This window comes from Gekko japonicus, unplaced genomic scaffold, assembly GCF_001447785.1.
Source record: "Gekko japonicus isolate JY-2015 unplaced genomic scaffold, Gekko_japonicus_V1.1 scaffold1592, whole genome shotgun sequence".
Taxonomy (NCBI): domain Eukaryota; kingdom Metazoa; phylum Chordata; class Lepidosauria; order Squamata; family Gekkonidae; genus Gekko; species Gekko japonicus.
The window spans coordinates 1-15,980 of record NW_015175406.1 but is presented as its reverse complement, the minus strand read 5'-3'; the positions used below and the strand labels follow the sequence as shown (position 1 = coordinate 15,980).

Sequence of the window (15,980 nt, the reverse complement as noted above, 5' to 3'; positions counted from 1 at the left end):
AGCACTTTACTTATTTAAAACAGTTGCTGGTCATACTCTTTGCGTGTCAGTGTTTGTATAAATGTGCTTGGTAAACAGATGGTAGCCAGAAACCAGAGCCTGTCATTCTGTTGACCTGTTTTTTAAAAAATATTTTCACTATTCTGCATGCTAATTTAACAAGCCACCCCTATAGATACAACTATGCTATGTAATTCCATTTCATCGTCGGACGAAGGGTGCACGCTTACAAAAACTTCCACTGGACTCATAACTTTGTTAAGAACATAAGAGAAGCCAGTGTTGGATCAGGCCAATGGCCCATCTAGTCCAACACTCTGTGTCACACAGTGGCCAAAAATACCAGGGGCCATCAGGAGGTCCAGCAGTGGGGCCAGGACACTAGGAGCTCTCCCACATTTGCCCCTCAAGCACCAGGAATACAGTTGCCCCAGACATAAGAACATAAGAGAAGCCAATGTTGGATCAGGCCAAAGGCCCATCCAGTCCAACAGGAGGTCCAGCAGTGGGGCCAGGACACTAGGAGCCCTCCCACATTTGCCCCTCAAGCACCAGGAATACACTTGCCCCAGACATAAGAACATAAGAGAAGCCAATGTTGGATCAGGCCAAAGGCCCATCCAGTCCAACACTCTGTCACACAGTGGCCAAAAATACCAGGTGCCCTCAGGAGGTCCAGCAGTGGGGCCGGGACAGTAGAAGCTCCTCCCACTGTTGACACCGCCCCCCAGCACCAAGACTACAGAGCATCCCTTGCCCCAGACCGAGAGTTCTTATCTATACCTCGTGGCTAATAGCTAATAGTTCACAGGTGCCTGTACCACTCACATGCCCTTTCTCTGGTGATGCTGGGCAGCGGACATGGCTGACACAGGGTGCTTGCAAGCAAGTGGGTGGGGGAAGGGTGAGTGGGTGGGCAGCCGGGGAGGCCCCTGGGCAAGGGGATCAACGTCAGCGGGCCCCGCCCGAAACCCTGAGCCCTGGCAGCTGCCCCATCTCAAGATACGCTGACGCTGGCCTTGTATTGAAAGTTTGATTTGACTCATGGTTGTATTTGATGGAGTGAGCTAGGATGATGATGCTGGAAATAATGTTGTTACTCTTGAAGGTGCCACTGGACTCCTGTTGTATTCTGCCACTGCGGACAAACAGCTGGCTTTGTGCAGCTGTGGGTAGTTCACAACAGAAAGTCTTGATTCCCGTCCCCCTTCTTTAACACACTGATTCTCATCGTGGGCCATATGGCCCTGCCAGGGGGGCATGGCTTATTTCTAGGCTTATTTCCTGAGCCTAGGCTAGGGTTGCCAGGTCTGGGTTGGAAAATACCTGGAGACTTTGGGGGTGGATCCAGGAGAGGGCGGGGTTTGGGGAGGGGCCTCAGCATGGTACAATGCCATAGAGTCCACCCTTCAGAGCAGCCATTTTCTCCAGAGGAGCTGGTCTCTTGTCAGCTGGAGATCAGTTGTAAAAGCGGGAGATCCCCAGGCCTCACCTGGAGGCTGGCAACCCTAGCCTAGGCCAAGGCAGATTGAGGCCTGCAGGCCCCAGAAAGCCTCAGCTAGATTAGGCTGTGGGCCTATAGTAACCAGGCTCCCTCTGTCTCGTGATTGGGCAAGGGAGAAATGGAAGGAAAACGGAAGCCAATCACAGGTGAAGAGGTGGTGTCTTGGCAAAAAGCATAAAGGGCCTTGCAGCAGGAGGGAGGGCATTCACTCTTGGAGGCGGACTGATTCCTCACCTGGTGTGGCCTTGAGCCTAGTGGAATGGGAAATTAAAAGGTAGACACATTAGGGATTTTTGTTGCTTTGTCTCCAGCTCTCGGTTGTTGCCTTGTACTTTACCTAATCTAATTTAATCCATCCCTTTTGTTACCAAATCGTTTTTGTTAGCTACTACTACAAATACTTTGTATATTTAGGTGGGGTAGCCGTGGTGGCCTGAAGCAACAGAACAAAGTTTGTGTCCAGGGGGGGCACCTTTCAGACCAACGAAGTTTAATTCTGGGTATAAGCTTTCCTGTGCATGCACACTTCTTCAGATACATTGAAACAGATTTCCTCAGGCATTACATATAGATAGAGAGGGGAGGGGTTAGTTGCCAGGATGAGTTAGAGTCAGGATGCAAAAGTAAACTCTGCTATACTTATCACCCAATTACATATGCATCTTGTCTCCTAACCCGTGTTCCCTCTTAAGATGAGTTAGTGTGAGCTACCTCACAGTTTTTTAGCCTCTGGCTCACACATTTTTGTGTTAGCTCAGGAAGGATGGCTCCAAAGCAAACTAATTTATGCAATAGCCAAATTGCTCGCTCACAACCTTAATGCCAGTAGCTCACAAAGTAGGATTTTTGCTCACAAGACTCCACAGCTTAGAGGGAACATTGCGTCCTAACTAGACCTTCCTGGCAACTAACCCCCTGCCCTTTCTCTGCCTATATGTAAGGCTTGAGGACATCTATTTCAATGCATTTGAAGACGTGTGCATGCACACAGAAGCTCATGCCCAGCTTTTACCAACACGGCTACCCACCTGAATCGATCTTGGAGGTATTAAGTGCTAGAAAGAATTCAGGAAAAGCTTCTTTGACCCAGCCTGACCTGGTCAGTGGGAGAAGGGGAGATGATAACACTCCTGAGAGGAAGGGCTCTGATATGCTGGCCTGCCCACCTGAAAAGAGGATTGAACGTAACAAAAGCCCAGTAGAACGTCTGTAACTTTATACGCTAAGGGGCTTGCCTTATATTTGACATCTGATAGGGCATGTATAGAAGGAGGGATGGAGGAATTGCCTTTTACCCTTTTCTTTTGAATCCTTTGCTCAAACTGGTGCTGTGCTGAAAGTATGCTTGTAAATGTTTTCTGTTTAATAAATACTCTGTAACTGTTGATCCTGGTTGTGGTTCTCTGTGCCACCTAGACCTTCCACCATTTTGGACATGCTATTTTGAAAGGAATGCCAGGAGGAAGGGGAGGGCAGTCAGGGGGCACGTGGCTACTCCCCCAGTGGTGCACAAGGGCAGCAAGCTGTCCCCGTGGTCACCAGGCGCTGGATGGCGGGAGACGCAGAGGCCAGGCCTCAGAGCTTGGAAGGGAAGCGGGGAGTCCTGACAATGCCTACAAAGGAAGTGGGCAATTCCTACAAAGGTCAAGTGTCAGCTGTTGACCCTAACCCTAAAGCCCCTCCCAGTTTTGGAAGGCATGATGGAACAGGGCCTGCAGGTCAGAGCAGACCCGTCCCATCACACTTTGGTGACCAACAAGTCTCACCTCATACACATCTTTCCTCATAGTGAAATGGGAGGGGGAGCTTTGAAAAGGAGAGCAGCATTTTTAAACCTTTTGTTGGTCTCTCAGAAGCCCCTGGAGGCCTGTTTTACTCCACCACTACAGACAAACATGGCAGTGATGGGAAAGCGTTGTCAAGTAAGTGCCGACTGATGGTGACCCCTTAGGGTTTTCAAGACTAGAGACATTCAGAGGTGGTTTGCTATCGCCTGACTCTGAGTAGCAGAGGGGTTTTATACTCACTTTTCTCTAGGTTGGCAGGAGCTGGAACTAGAGACGGGAGCTCACTCCGTCATGCGGCACACTCGGGTCTCGAACTGCTGAACTACTGACCTTCCACAGCCTGCAGTTCAGCGTCTTAACCACTTGAGCCACTGACTGTACTGTACTGTACTGAATGTTTTATATATATTGTATTTTATTTACTGTTGTACATTGCCCGGAGCCCTGTGAACGTGGGGATTGGGCAATTCACAAATGTGATAAAATAAATAACTCCTACCAAGCATTGCCAGGCCTGTGTTTTGAAATACCTGGAGATTTGAGGGGTGGAGCCCGGGGAAGGGGTGGAGTTTAGGGGAGGAGAGGGACCTTAGGTCACAGTGCCACAGTCTACCCTGCAGACAAGCCATGTTCTCCAAGCTTGCTGATCTCTGTAACCAGGAGCCCAGCTGTAATGTGGGGAGATCTCTAGGCCCCACCTGGGGGTTGGCAACCCTTCTGTTGTTGTTCAGTCGCACAGTCGAGTCCGACTCTTCGTGACCCCATGGACCACATCACGTCAGGCCCTCCTGCCCTCCGGTGTTTGCTCAATTTCTGTGTTGCCTCGGTGATGTCTAACCATCTCATCCTTTGCCGTCCCCTTCTTCTTTGACCTTCCGTCTTTCCCAGTCTCAGGGTCTTCGCCAGTGAGTGCTCCCATCTCATTGAGTGGCCAAAAGTATTTGAGCTTCAGCTTCAGTGTCTGGCCTTCCAGGGAACAGTCAGGGTTGATTTCTTTTAGGATTGACAGGTTTGATCTTCTTGCAGTCCAAGGGACTCTCAAGAGTCTTCTCCAGCACCATAGTTCAAAACAATCTACAATCTATTCTTCGGCGCTCGGCCTTCCTTATAGTCCAACTCTCGCAGCCATACAAGAGAGCTTCAAATGGTCTGAGGCTGAAGTATTTGTAGAGCCTCCGATCTCAGGACCCGATGTGAGGAAAGAAAAGAGATCGCTTGTGGGAGCGCCTCTTACCCTCCACCTGTGGTCTGCTTGCCTTGCGTAAGAGTGAACACAGGCGTTGCTATGGAAATGCCATCAGTCACCAATGCTTTCTGATCCTAAGAAAAGCCAATCCAGGTAGCTCTTCCCCTGGAACTTCCCACTTCTTAGGGAAGAGGACAGGATTTACTGCTAATCCATAAAGTTCCTTGGAATGGTGAGGAGAGTTGATTTCCTGGCCCTGCCTGCCTTGGCAAAACAGCTTGATTTTGGCCAGGCCTGTGGGCTGCCATCTTTAAAACTGGCCTTTGCTCTTGTGCCTAGAAGGATAATTTGATATGCTGAGAGGAGGGGAGAATTCCAGATAAGGAACTGTCTTCACCTGTTCCTCAGGAGGTTGGGTTTGGTGTTGGGAAACACTTCTAATTATTCCATCACAGCCAGATCCAGGTTGGAGAACTCCTGGAGATTTGGGGGTGGAGAGGGACCTCAGCGGAGTCCACCCTCCAAAGCAGCCAGCTTCTCCAGGGGAACTGATCTCTGTAGTCTGGAGACGAGCTGTAATTCCAGGTGATCCCCAGGTCCCGCCTGGAGGCTGGCATCCCAAACTAGGTGGCTGACTGAGGCAGAAGAGCAAGCTGGGCTTGTGTTTTCTCCTGGTGAGTTGGCCACCCTGGCCAGGTCTAACTGTGGAATGACTCTCATAGGGAGGCTTCAAATAAAGTGTACCACTGAGCATGGACAAACGGCTGTTATTTATTTATTTATTTAGGTATTTTTACCCCGCCCTCCCCGCAAGCGGGCTCAGGGCGGCTTACAAAGGGCATCAGCCCATACATAAAATCCATAAAACAATAAAAACATAGCAGCAATCATATCATTCCCTGATCAATTAAGGCAGCTGATCAATGAAGGCAGCTGAGTTTTGTTGACCTGAAGAGGGAAAAGTGTGGAGGTGAGAGGGCCACCAGTTTCAGGTCTTCCGTTTGTTCAGAAAAAACAAAGTTTGAGTCCAGTGGCACCTTTTAAGACCAACAAAGTTGTGTTCAAGGTATAAGCTTCCGTGTGCACGCACACTTCTTCAGGTACACGGTTGGTGATGGTGTCTTACTTTTGTAGATGGTGTCTTACTTTCTTTAATTGCATTAGATTAACAGAAAGCAAACATATTTAGAAATCTTCTAGCAGATCACAGAGAACCACACATCCTTAAGAGCCAGCGCTGTCCGAAGATGTTTCCGTGGTCATGTGGCCGGCATGACTAAACACCAAGGCGCACGGAACGCTGTTACCTTCCCACTAAAGTGGTCCCTATTTATCTACTTGCAATTTCTTGCTTTCGAACTGCTAGGTTGGCAGGAGCTGGAACCAGAGAGGGGAGCTCACTCCATCATGCGGCACCCGGGTCTCGAAGGGCTGAACTACTGACCTTCCCCAGCCTGCAGTTCAGGGTCTTAACCACTTGAGCCACCCACCGCTTGAGCTCATACCCAGAATTAAATTGTGTTGGTCTTAAAGGTCTTAATCTTTGTGCTGCTGCTTCAGACCAACACGGCTACCCCACCTGAGGCTATCTTTTTGCTCAGCTAGTAAGCCTCTCCCGCCAGGCCCAGCTCTCCAGGTTCCATTTGGACAGGAAGAAATCCGGGCTTTCCCGGCACCGAGCTGCAGTCCTCCATCTGGACATTTTCCTGCTGCGGCCAGAGACGGGGGACTGCCAGGGCAACCCACGTTCCCATCTCCGCCCGGGTCTGTTCTTACTTTCCCAGGAGGAGCCGGAAGGGGTTAAAGGCACCGAGCTGTGCTTTGCAGAGAGGCCCCCCCCAAAATCCCGGATTCCCGGCCAGCAACCCCCCCCCCCCGCGCGCCCTGGCAACTCGCCGCTCGCAGTGCAATTGGGCGAGCGGTGCGGATTGGCCGGAGGGGTCATTTGGAGGGCTGCGGGGAGCAGGTGAGGGACAGTCACGGGGAGGGGCGGGAGAGAGCCGAGGAACCGGGGGCCCCGGAGAAAAGAGACCAGCAGTGGCTGGCTGGGAAGAAGCAGCCGCCGCTGTGCAGGCGGAGAGCCCAGAGCTCTGACTCCTCTCTGGCCCCGAGCCGGACCGGACCACCACCCCCTATAGGGGGTGGTGACCAGACCCGCCCCAGCTACATTGCTCTGTCTAGCTCAGGAGCCAGATCCGGGAGATTTCTGCTTGTGTCATTTTCTTTGACGCGCGGCCCCACCAAGGAGGCTCTGGATGGAAGGAGTGGCCCTCTCTTTTCTCTGAGGCCCCCAGCTAGGGATGCCAGCCTCCAGGTGAAACCTGGGGACCCCCTGGAATTACAGCTCATCTCCGCCCTACAGAGATCAGTTCCCCTGGAGAAGCTGGCTGCTTTGGAGGGGGGACTCTAGTGGCATTGCGCCCCACAGAAGTCCCTATCTTCCCCCAGCTCCGTCCCCAAACCTCCAGGAGTTTCCTACCCTGGATCTGAGAACCCTACCCCCTGTACCCCGCTGGTGGCCAGGGAAGACCTCGCAACCCCCCCCCCCCGTGCCTTTTTTTTTCTGGAGCACAGGTGAATTCCCCATGCCTCTTCTTCTCCCTGTGTCCCTTTCCTGATGTTCCTACTGCTCCTCTGTCTGTGTTTTTCAGAGAGGGATCCCTCAGCTCGCAACATGAATTCCTTGTTTTGGGGTTACTGTTGGCGGGCTCTGCCTTGCTCTGTACTTATGAGCTTAATAAACGTGTATCAGGAGGAAATCCAAGTAGAGAGGCCCTCACGTTATCCAGAGTGTAACTCTCATGCCTTCCCAGGGTGGTGGTGTGGTTAAAAGTGCTGGACTAGCATCTGGGTGACCTGGGTTGAAATCCCCTCTTGAGCCCTGGAAGCAATGCTCCCTCTAAGCTGTGGAGTCTTGTGAGCAAAAATTCTACTTTGTGAGCTCCTGGCATTAAAGTCGTGAGCAAGTGATTTGGCTGCTGCAGAAATTAGTTGGCTCTGGAGCCCTCCTTCCTGAGCTAAGACAAAAATGTGTGAGCCAGAGGCTAAAAAACTGTGAGCTAGCTCACACTAACTCAGCTTAGAGGGAACACTGCCTGGAAGCTCGCTGGGTGACCTTGGGCCAGTCACACTCTCTCAGTCTAACCCACCTCACAGGATTGTTGTGAGGATAAAATGGAGAAGAGGAGAACAAGGTAAACCACTTTGGGTCCCCATTGGGGAGAAAGGTCAGGGTACGAATGAAGTAAATAAATAGTCCAGCACAAGCCTATGGAAACCCCTTCCCCCAGAGGCTCACGTCCTGGTGCCTACGCTACTCTCTTTCGGGCACCAGGTCTAAAGTGCCTTTTCCCCAAATTTTAACTCAGGGGTTGATGTTTTTATTGCCTGTTTCGAAGCCTGAGAACTGATTTGAGGCTTGTTTTAAGCAGCTTAATCCTTTATGCTCAATTTTTAATTATTAACAACTATTAATATATTATGTTCAGTTCTCTCAGGACGGGTGAGACGTCCAGCTGTTGATACATAGGCAAACACCTAATGAAGGATGAAATGAGATAAGCAGATACAATAGGAAATTAAGGATATATAGCTGAAGTAACTAACATCTCTAATGGACAGGATAGGTGAGATATTAAGACCTTTGGTGTTAGGAAATCCAGGTCCCCATTAAACCTTGGGGTTTATATTTTCATGAATTTGCTAATAAATTCCAATTCAGCAATTTCTCATTGGATTCTTCCTTTGAAGTTCCATTCTAAAAGGACAATGAGTTGCTGTTTTTGTTTTGAACTGGCCCCTTTTTGTAGCATTTCCACCCTCCCGCCTTTGTGTTGAGCGTATACATTGGTCTGATGGATTTATTCTCCGGTTCATCTGATAGACAGCTCTGACTCACAAAAGGCTATTCTTGAATAAATTTGTGTTAAATTTCAAGGCATCATGGTCCTCTTCTTTTATTCTGCTGCCACAGACTAACAGGGCTACCCACCTGGGAATTTTAAACAAGGATCGGAAGGGAAGTAAAGTTGGCCCCATTTGCTGCCCTTCTGCTTACAGTGGGGCATCGGCGTTCACTAAGGCGTGAAATCTGGAATATTTGTATCTGTAGCATTAATTGCTTTTCCAGCCTTGTGGAACATCCTCACTGTGAATATGCCTTCATCTCCTTCAGGTGCCAGAACTGCGCAAGGAGATGTCTGCTGATTTGCCCACATCAGACCTGAATCCTCCAGAGAGCTGGAAGATGGAGTTCCTGATGGAGGTCAAGCAGGAGGATGACAGAGAGGCCAGTTTGTTAGGTAAGTTGCTGTGTCCTTGGTTAGGAGATAGATAAGAGCCCTTGCAGTTATACAGTTACCTTTTTTTCTGGTGCAGTAAAAAAGACCAGTTCGTAGTGAGGAATTCTGGAGAAAGGACTGAGGATACAATTAGAACTGTTATAAGTGGGAACTCGCAAGGACTTGCAGGAGGCATCCCATTCCCCCCCTCCCCCGGTTTCCTCTTTTTTTTAAACAAGGATCGGAAGGGAAGTAAAGTTGGCCCCATTTGCTGCCCTTCTGCTTACAGTGGGGCATCGGCGTTCACTAAGGCGTGAAATCTGGAATATTTGTATCTGTAGCATTAATTGCTTTTCCAGCCTTGTGGAACATCCTCACTGTGAATATGCCTTCATCTCCTTCAGGTGCCAGAACTGCGCAAGGAGATGTCTGCTGATTTGCCCACATCAGACCTGAATCCTCCAGAGAGCTGGAAGATGGAGTTCCTGATGGAGGTCAAGCAGGAGGATGACGGAGAGGCTAGTTTGTTAGGTAAGTTGTTGTGTGCCTTGGTTAGGAGATAGTTAAGAGCCCTTGCAGTTATACAGTTGCCATTTTTTCTGTTGCAGTAAATTGGCCTGATCCAACATTGGCTTGTCTTATGTATTTATGGAATCAAAACAGATTTCCCAACTACCAACTTCACTCCCCCCTTAGGGCTGCCAGCTCCAGGTTGGGAAATTCCTGGAGATTTGGGTGTGGAGCTTGGAAGGGCAAGGTTTGGGGAGTGACGCAACCTCAGCAGGGTATAATGCCATAGAATCCACCCTCCAAAGCAGCTGTTTTCTCCAGGCGAACTGGTCCCGCTCGTCTAGAGATCAGTTCTGATGCTGGGTGGTCTCCACTCCAGCCCACACCTGGAGGTTGGCAAGCCTAGATCCCTTGGGGATATGAGGGCTATGGCATTATACACTTCTGAGGTCCCTCCTCTCCCTAACCCTCCCCCCAAATCTCTAGGAATTTCCTGACTTCCCACCCAACAGTCAACCTACCTTTATCTGCCTCTTTGTCTTCCCACTACGTACCCCCTCTGCAGCCTCTACCTAGGAAAACTGTGGCCTAGTTGTGTGGTGCCGGCTATTGGGCCAGCCCCACTTGCAGGGTAGGGGACTCTCAAGGACTTAAGGGGGAGCACCTCACTTTCCCCTGTATCCCCCTTCCCACACTATTTCCTTTTCCCCTCCTCCTGGCAACCCCTATATCCTCTGCCCTTTCCCTGCCTTATTCTGTCCTTCTCAGCCATTCACCAACCAACTGTTTATCTGCCTTTCATCTTCAGTTATATTTATTATTTATTTACTTCATTTATACTCCACCATTCTCTACTGGAGGGACCAAAGTAGCTTACATTACTCTCCTCTCCTTTTTATCTTCACAACAGTCCTGTGAAGTGGGTCACACTAAATGTGTATGACTGGCTCAAGGTCATTCAGTGAGCTTCCACAGGAAGATGGGGATTTGAGCCGGGGTCTCGCAGACCCTACTCTGAAGTTCTAACTGATATACCACCCTGGCTTTCATAGGGAGTATGCTGCTGAAGAGTAACAGCGAGGCCTAGCTGAGCCGTGCAAGTTGGGTGGCTTCAAGTCACCCAGAGGTTGCTTCCAGGCCTAGGACTGCCAGCCTCCAGGTAGAACCTGGAGATCTCTCAGAAGTACAACTGAACTCCAGACAACAGAGACCTGTCCCCCTGAGAAAATGGCTGTTTTAGAGAGTGGACTCTATGGCATTATATCAGGCTGAGGCCTCTCGACTAGGGATGCCAGCCTCCAGGTGGGATCAGTTCATCTCCAGACTACAGAGATCAGTTCCCCTGGAGGAAATGGATGCTTTGGAAGGTGAACTCCATGACATTGTACCCTCCTGAGGTCCCTGTCTGCTCCAGGCTCCATCCCCAAATCTCCCAGAGTTTCCCAGCCTCCTGGCAACCCTACTCCGCATCCCCCATGGGTGACCGGGGGTGGGTGGGGTGTCCTGGCAACCCTATTTAGATCTGCTGTACTTCTGTGAATCATGATGCCCCATGTACACTCACAAAAAAGCAGACGAGGACAGACATTAGCAAAAAATCCAGGATAAACCATATAGCAGTTAAACCACTTAATTCTGGTTGTTGATGTTTTGCTTTGTATAATGTGTGTTTGTTTGTTTTTGTAAATTCAGTTAGTGTAGTGCAATATTCAGATCAATCTTCTTATGTGAAGGTGAGGAAACCCATAGTCCAGTTTAGCAACATGTGCAGTGGTAGTCTATGCATTTGGATCCTAACTACTGACCTTCCACAGCCTGCAGTTCAGCGTCTTAACCACTTGAGCCACCGCAGCTCCGCTTACAGCTAGAGTACTCCTTTTATCATTTTCAAGTTTTTTAACCTTCCCCCTTTGTATTTTTTTTAGATTTTGTATTTTTCTGCAAACCTGGGGTCCTTTTCAGGTTTGTAGAAAGATCCGTCTTGCCCATTCACAGCTCAGATTTTGCTATTAGTATATGGATATTATTTTATTATATAAATCTGTTCTGTTTTTGAACTAAAATAACCATTCTAGCCCTGCTTTCTGTGCCCTTTCGAACAGAGGATGTGCGTGGTGGCCAGGGACAGGGCTTTCTCAAGGGGTGGCTCCTTAACAGGGGAAAGTCCTCCCCGCTGAAGTTCGTCTGGCTTCTCCCTTACTGGCCTTTAGGTGCTGGTTGAAAACACAGCTCTTCAGCCAGGGGTTTAGATTATTTTCCAACTTACTTTTGGCATTTTAATCCCGCTCACTACAGCCAAAACTCTGTACCTCTCAATGCTACTTATTTTAGTGAACTTTTAAAGCTGTTGAACAATTTTATTGTTGTGGAATTTAATGGATCAGTTTAACTTTCTGTATATTATGTATTATTTTTGTTGTTTACTGTCCTGGGCAGGGGTCATTCCGTAGAAAAAGAGGTGCAGGAGCTCATTAGCATGACTCATTAGCATAACTTATTTGCATATGCCACACCCCCTGACATCACCAGAAGTGTGTCAGAAGGCAACGCCCATTGCTCAGGCTCCACTGGACTGTTTTGGATTGCTAGCTATGGCGGGGGGGGGGGACACATAGATCTGTCCTCGCAGAGGAGGGAGAGCTTGTACCTGAATAACACTTGGTCTTAAAGGTGCCACTGGACTGCTTTGGACCGGGGGGAGCTCTGCAACTTACCTGGCTGCTTCTTGCTCTGACTGAGGGCTACTGGGAGCAGGGGGTGGGGCTTGTTGCATGTGCCCGCCCCCTGGGCTCTTTACTGCTGGAGCTCTGCTCCTGTGTGCTCCTGCAGGAAATGACCCCTGGTCCTGGGCAAGGTTTTTGCAGGGAGGGGGAGAAATCTTCTAAATAATTGGGGGAGAAATCTTCTAAATAATTAGGGAGGGGCCCTGGCTCAGTGGTAGAGCATCTGCTTGGCATGCAGAAGGTCCCAGGTTCAATCTCTGGCATCTCTGGTTAAAAGGACCAGGCAGTAGGTGAGGTGAAAGACCTCCACCTGAGACTCTGGAGTGCCGCTGTGAGTCTGGATAGACAGTATTGACCCTGATGGATCAATGGTCTGATTCAGTATAAGTCAGCTTCATGTGTGTTCAATTAACATGGCCAAGTTGGGATATTTACATAAAGTCCCATTAGATAGAAGAACTCACTGAGTGAAGCTGTGAGGATTGTCACTAATTTAGATTTTTACAGAGAAGTCTGTGTCAGCATATCTGAGTGGAACCTCTGTGCTCAGGGACAGTGTATCTGAATACCAGATGTGGTGGCAGTGGAAAGTGTTGTCCAGTCGCAGCCAAATTATGGCAACCCTGTAGGGTTTTCAAGGCAAAGGACACATTCAGAGGTGGTTTGCCATGGCCTGCCTCTGCATAGCGGCCCTGGGATTCCTCGGTAGTCTCCCATCCAACTCCTCGCCAGGGCCAGCCCTGCTTAGCTTCCTAGACCTTACAAGATCGGGCTAGCCTGCGATATCCTGGTCGTACACCAGATGCCTGAGGGAAATATCGTGGGGCTGTTGTCATCATGTTCCCTTCAAGGGCTTCCTGGAGGTGTCTGGGTGGCTACTGTTAGGAAAGGAAGCTGGATCATTGGTCCGATTCCCCTTGTGCCGAAGCAGAGCACCTGTCAGCTTCTAAAACCATATGCCTAAAATAGTGGTAAAGGTAAAGGTAAAGGTTCCCTTGCTCGAAAGCCAGTCGAGTCCAACTCTAGGGTTGCGGTGCTCATCTCCATTTCAAAGCCGAAGAGCCAGCGCTGTCCGAAGACGTTTCCGTGGTCATGTGGCCAGCGTGACTAAACACCAAGGCGCACGGAACGCTGTTACCTTCCCACCAAAGTGGTACCTATTTCTCTACTTGCAGTTTCTTGCTTTCGAACTGCTAGGTTGGCAGGTAATGCCACATAAATTAACGTCTGAGTGGATTTTTCTCTCAGCATGGATTGGGATTGATTCAAGACACAATTCTCTTTTTATTCTGGCAGGTGAGGAAAAAGTGAGTGAGGAGAACCGTCTGCTGGAAGGACCAGAGCAGAGTGAGATCAGTGGGGTGTCAGTAGCTGCAGCAGAAGGAATTGTGTTACGTGGAGCAGAACTTCGTGAAATACGTGGAAGTCGGCAGAAGCTTGAACGTCATGCCAATGTCTGTCCAGTCACCACACAATCTCTTTTGAGAAACCAAAGTTTAATTGAAGCATCTTCCTGTGGGAAAGAAATGGGAGGCGTTGAAGTTGGGGGGGGAAATAGTCAGAGCTCCACCTTTCCGAAGTATAAGCCAGCCCGCAAAAAAAAGAAAAGGTTTTTATGCGTGGAGTGTGGGAAAGGCTTTGTTTCAAATTCGGCTCTTTCTGACCATCAGACCACCCATACGGGCGAGAAGCCGCACCGGTGTTTAGTCTGTGGGAAAGGCTTTGGATATAAGGCGCTTCTCGTGCGACATGAAATATCCCATGTGGACGAGAAGCCCTATAAATGTTTAAAGTGTGGGAAAACCTTTGGTACCAGTACCATCCTCTCGGACCATGTAAGAATCCATACAGGAGAGAAGCCCTATTTTTGTGTAGCGTGTGGGAGAGATTTCATTAAGAGAAGCCATCTTCTGAGACACGAGAGGACCCATACAGGAGAGAAACTCTATCCGTGCTCAGAGTGTGACAAAAGTTTCATTTGTAAGACTACCCTTACCATCCACAAGAGAAGTCATACTGGAGAAAAACCCTACAAATGCTCCGAATGTGGGAAAAGTTTCAGTCAGAGATCGCATCTAAGAACTCACAAGAAAATCCACACTGGAGAGAGGCCACACACCTGCTTGGAGTGTGGGAAGAACTTCCGCCAAAAGAATGATCTTGTTCTACATGAGAGAACGCATTCAGGCGAGAAACCCTACCACTGCCCAGAATGTGGGAAAAGCTTCAGCCAGAGCTCCCAGCTATATGTACATGGAAGAATCCATACTGGAGAGAAACCGTACAGATGCTCAGAGTGTGGCAAGAAATTTCGCTGGGAAAGCAGCCTTAAGATACATATGAGGAACCATACTGGAGACAGACCGTATGCCTGTTTGCTCTGTGGCAAAACCTATAGTACGTTGTCCCATCTTGGTAGGCACAGGGAAAGCCATGCGGAAGAGAAACCGTACAAGTGCCTGGACTGTGGGAAAAGGTTCACACAAAACAGTGACCTTTCTCTACACAAAAGAATCCATACAGGTGAGAAACCATTCAAATGCACAGATTGTGGGAACAGCTTTCGTTGGGAAGGCAGCTTTAGAATACACAGGAGAATACACACGGGAGAGAAACCGTACAAGTGCTCAGACTGTGAAAGATGCTTTACTTCTAACCGGGCCCTAAAAACACATAAAAAGATACACAAAATAGAGTAGTCACATAAGTCCTCTGATTGTGGATGAAGAGATGATGAGGAATCGCAGCTGCATAGGCACAAGAAAATGCGTGTAGCTGAGAAACCGTACACGTGTCTGGGCTCTGAGGAAACCTTTGATGTTAAATCTACACTCTTAACTCCATCAAAGATATGGAGAGAAACCATATCAATAGTCTGTGGGAAATGCTTCAAGCAGAGTTCAATGTGCAGTGCACATGAGAAACCATTTAAGAGTGGAATGACAACAAAATTCTGAAAAATTGTTTGAGGAATATGGTGTGTCACTCCCCTTAGAACAGCGTTCCAACTCCCATCTTTGTCTCTTGACCAATTCTGTAGTGTATATGTAGCAGAAAAGGCAGCAGCCATGATTTCATAAGAATATAAGAAGACACTTGCTAGAGATCAGTGCAGTGGTCCATCTAGTCCCACATACTGTTTTACAAAGTGGCCAACCAGTTATTCTGGAGGGCCAACAGGGTATAGTGGCTAAGGCCTTCCCCTGATGTTGCCTCCTGACTCTAGGATTAAGAGGTTGGCCGCCTCTGAAAGTGGAGGTTCTCTTTAGTCACTGTGTCTACTATCCACCTATGGAGGTTGGCCGCCTCTGAAAGTGGAGGTTCTCTTTAGTCACTCTGTCTAGTATCCCTATGCTCCATGAATCTCTCTAATCCCCTTTTAAAGCTATCTGTGTGGCCATCACTACATTTTCTGGCAATGCATTCCACATTTTAATCACTTGTGCAAAGAAGTTATTTCCTTTTGCCCATCAACTTCACTGGATGCCCTTAAGAACATAAAAGAATCCATGCTGGATCAGGCCTATCCAGTCCACAGTGTCACACAGAGACCAAAACCCAGTTGCCATCAGGCGGTCCACCAGCAGGGCCAGAACCCCAGCAGCAGCCCTCCCACTGTTGTCCCCCAAACACCAAGAATACAGAGTGTCACTGCGCCAGACAGAGTGTTCCATCTCGCTGTGAGGAATGCCAGTTTGGTGTAGTGGTTAAGAGCATAGACTCTAATCTGGGAGAATCAGGTTTGGTTCTCCACACCTCCAATTGGGCCGGCTAGGATCCTATGGACCCATTGTCTTTAGACTTGAAGATATTGAGGAATTGTGCCTGGCCAGCCAGAGCTCTCTCAGCCCCACCTACCTCACAGGGTGTCTGTTGTGTGGAGGGGGTGGGAAAGGGATTGTAAGCCGCTCTGAGACTCCTTCGGGTAGTGAAGGGTGAGGTATAAATCCGATCTCTTTTTTCTCTACCTTGTGGCTAAGAGCCACTCAT

The 15,980-nt window shown here is 49.0% G+C and overlaps 1 protein-coding gene across 1 annotated transcript in view; it reads left to right on the top strand.

Annotated features, from left to right (window-relative positions):
* LOC107122602 (zinc finger protein 208-like) overlaps positions 1 to 14,689 on the top strand; it is a 74,658-nt gene extending 59,969 nt beyond the window's left edge. Inside the window, exons 8-10 of the mRNA XM_015425715.1 lie at positions 8,652 to 8,765; positions 9,162 to 9,288; positions 13,287 to 14,689. Coding sequence (XP_015281201.1) covers positions 8,652 to 8,765; positions 9,162 to 9,288; positions 13,287 to 14,689 — 1,644 coding nt within the window. The remainder of the gene's footprint in view (positions 1 to 8,651; positions 8,766 to 9,161; positions 9,289 to 13,286) is intronic.
* Positions 14,690 to 15,980: the final 1,291 nt, after the last annotated feature.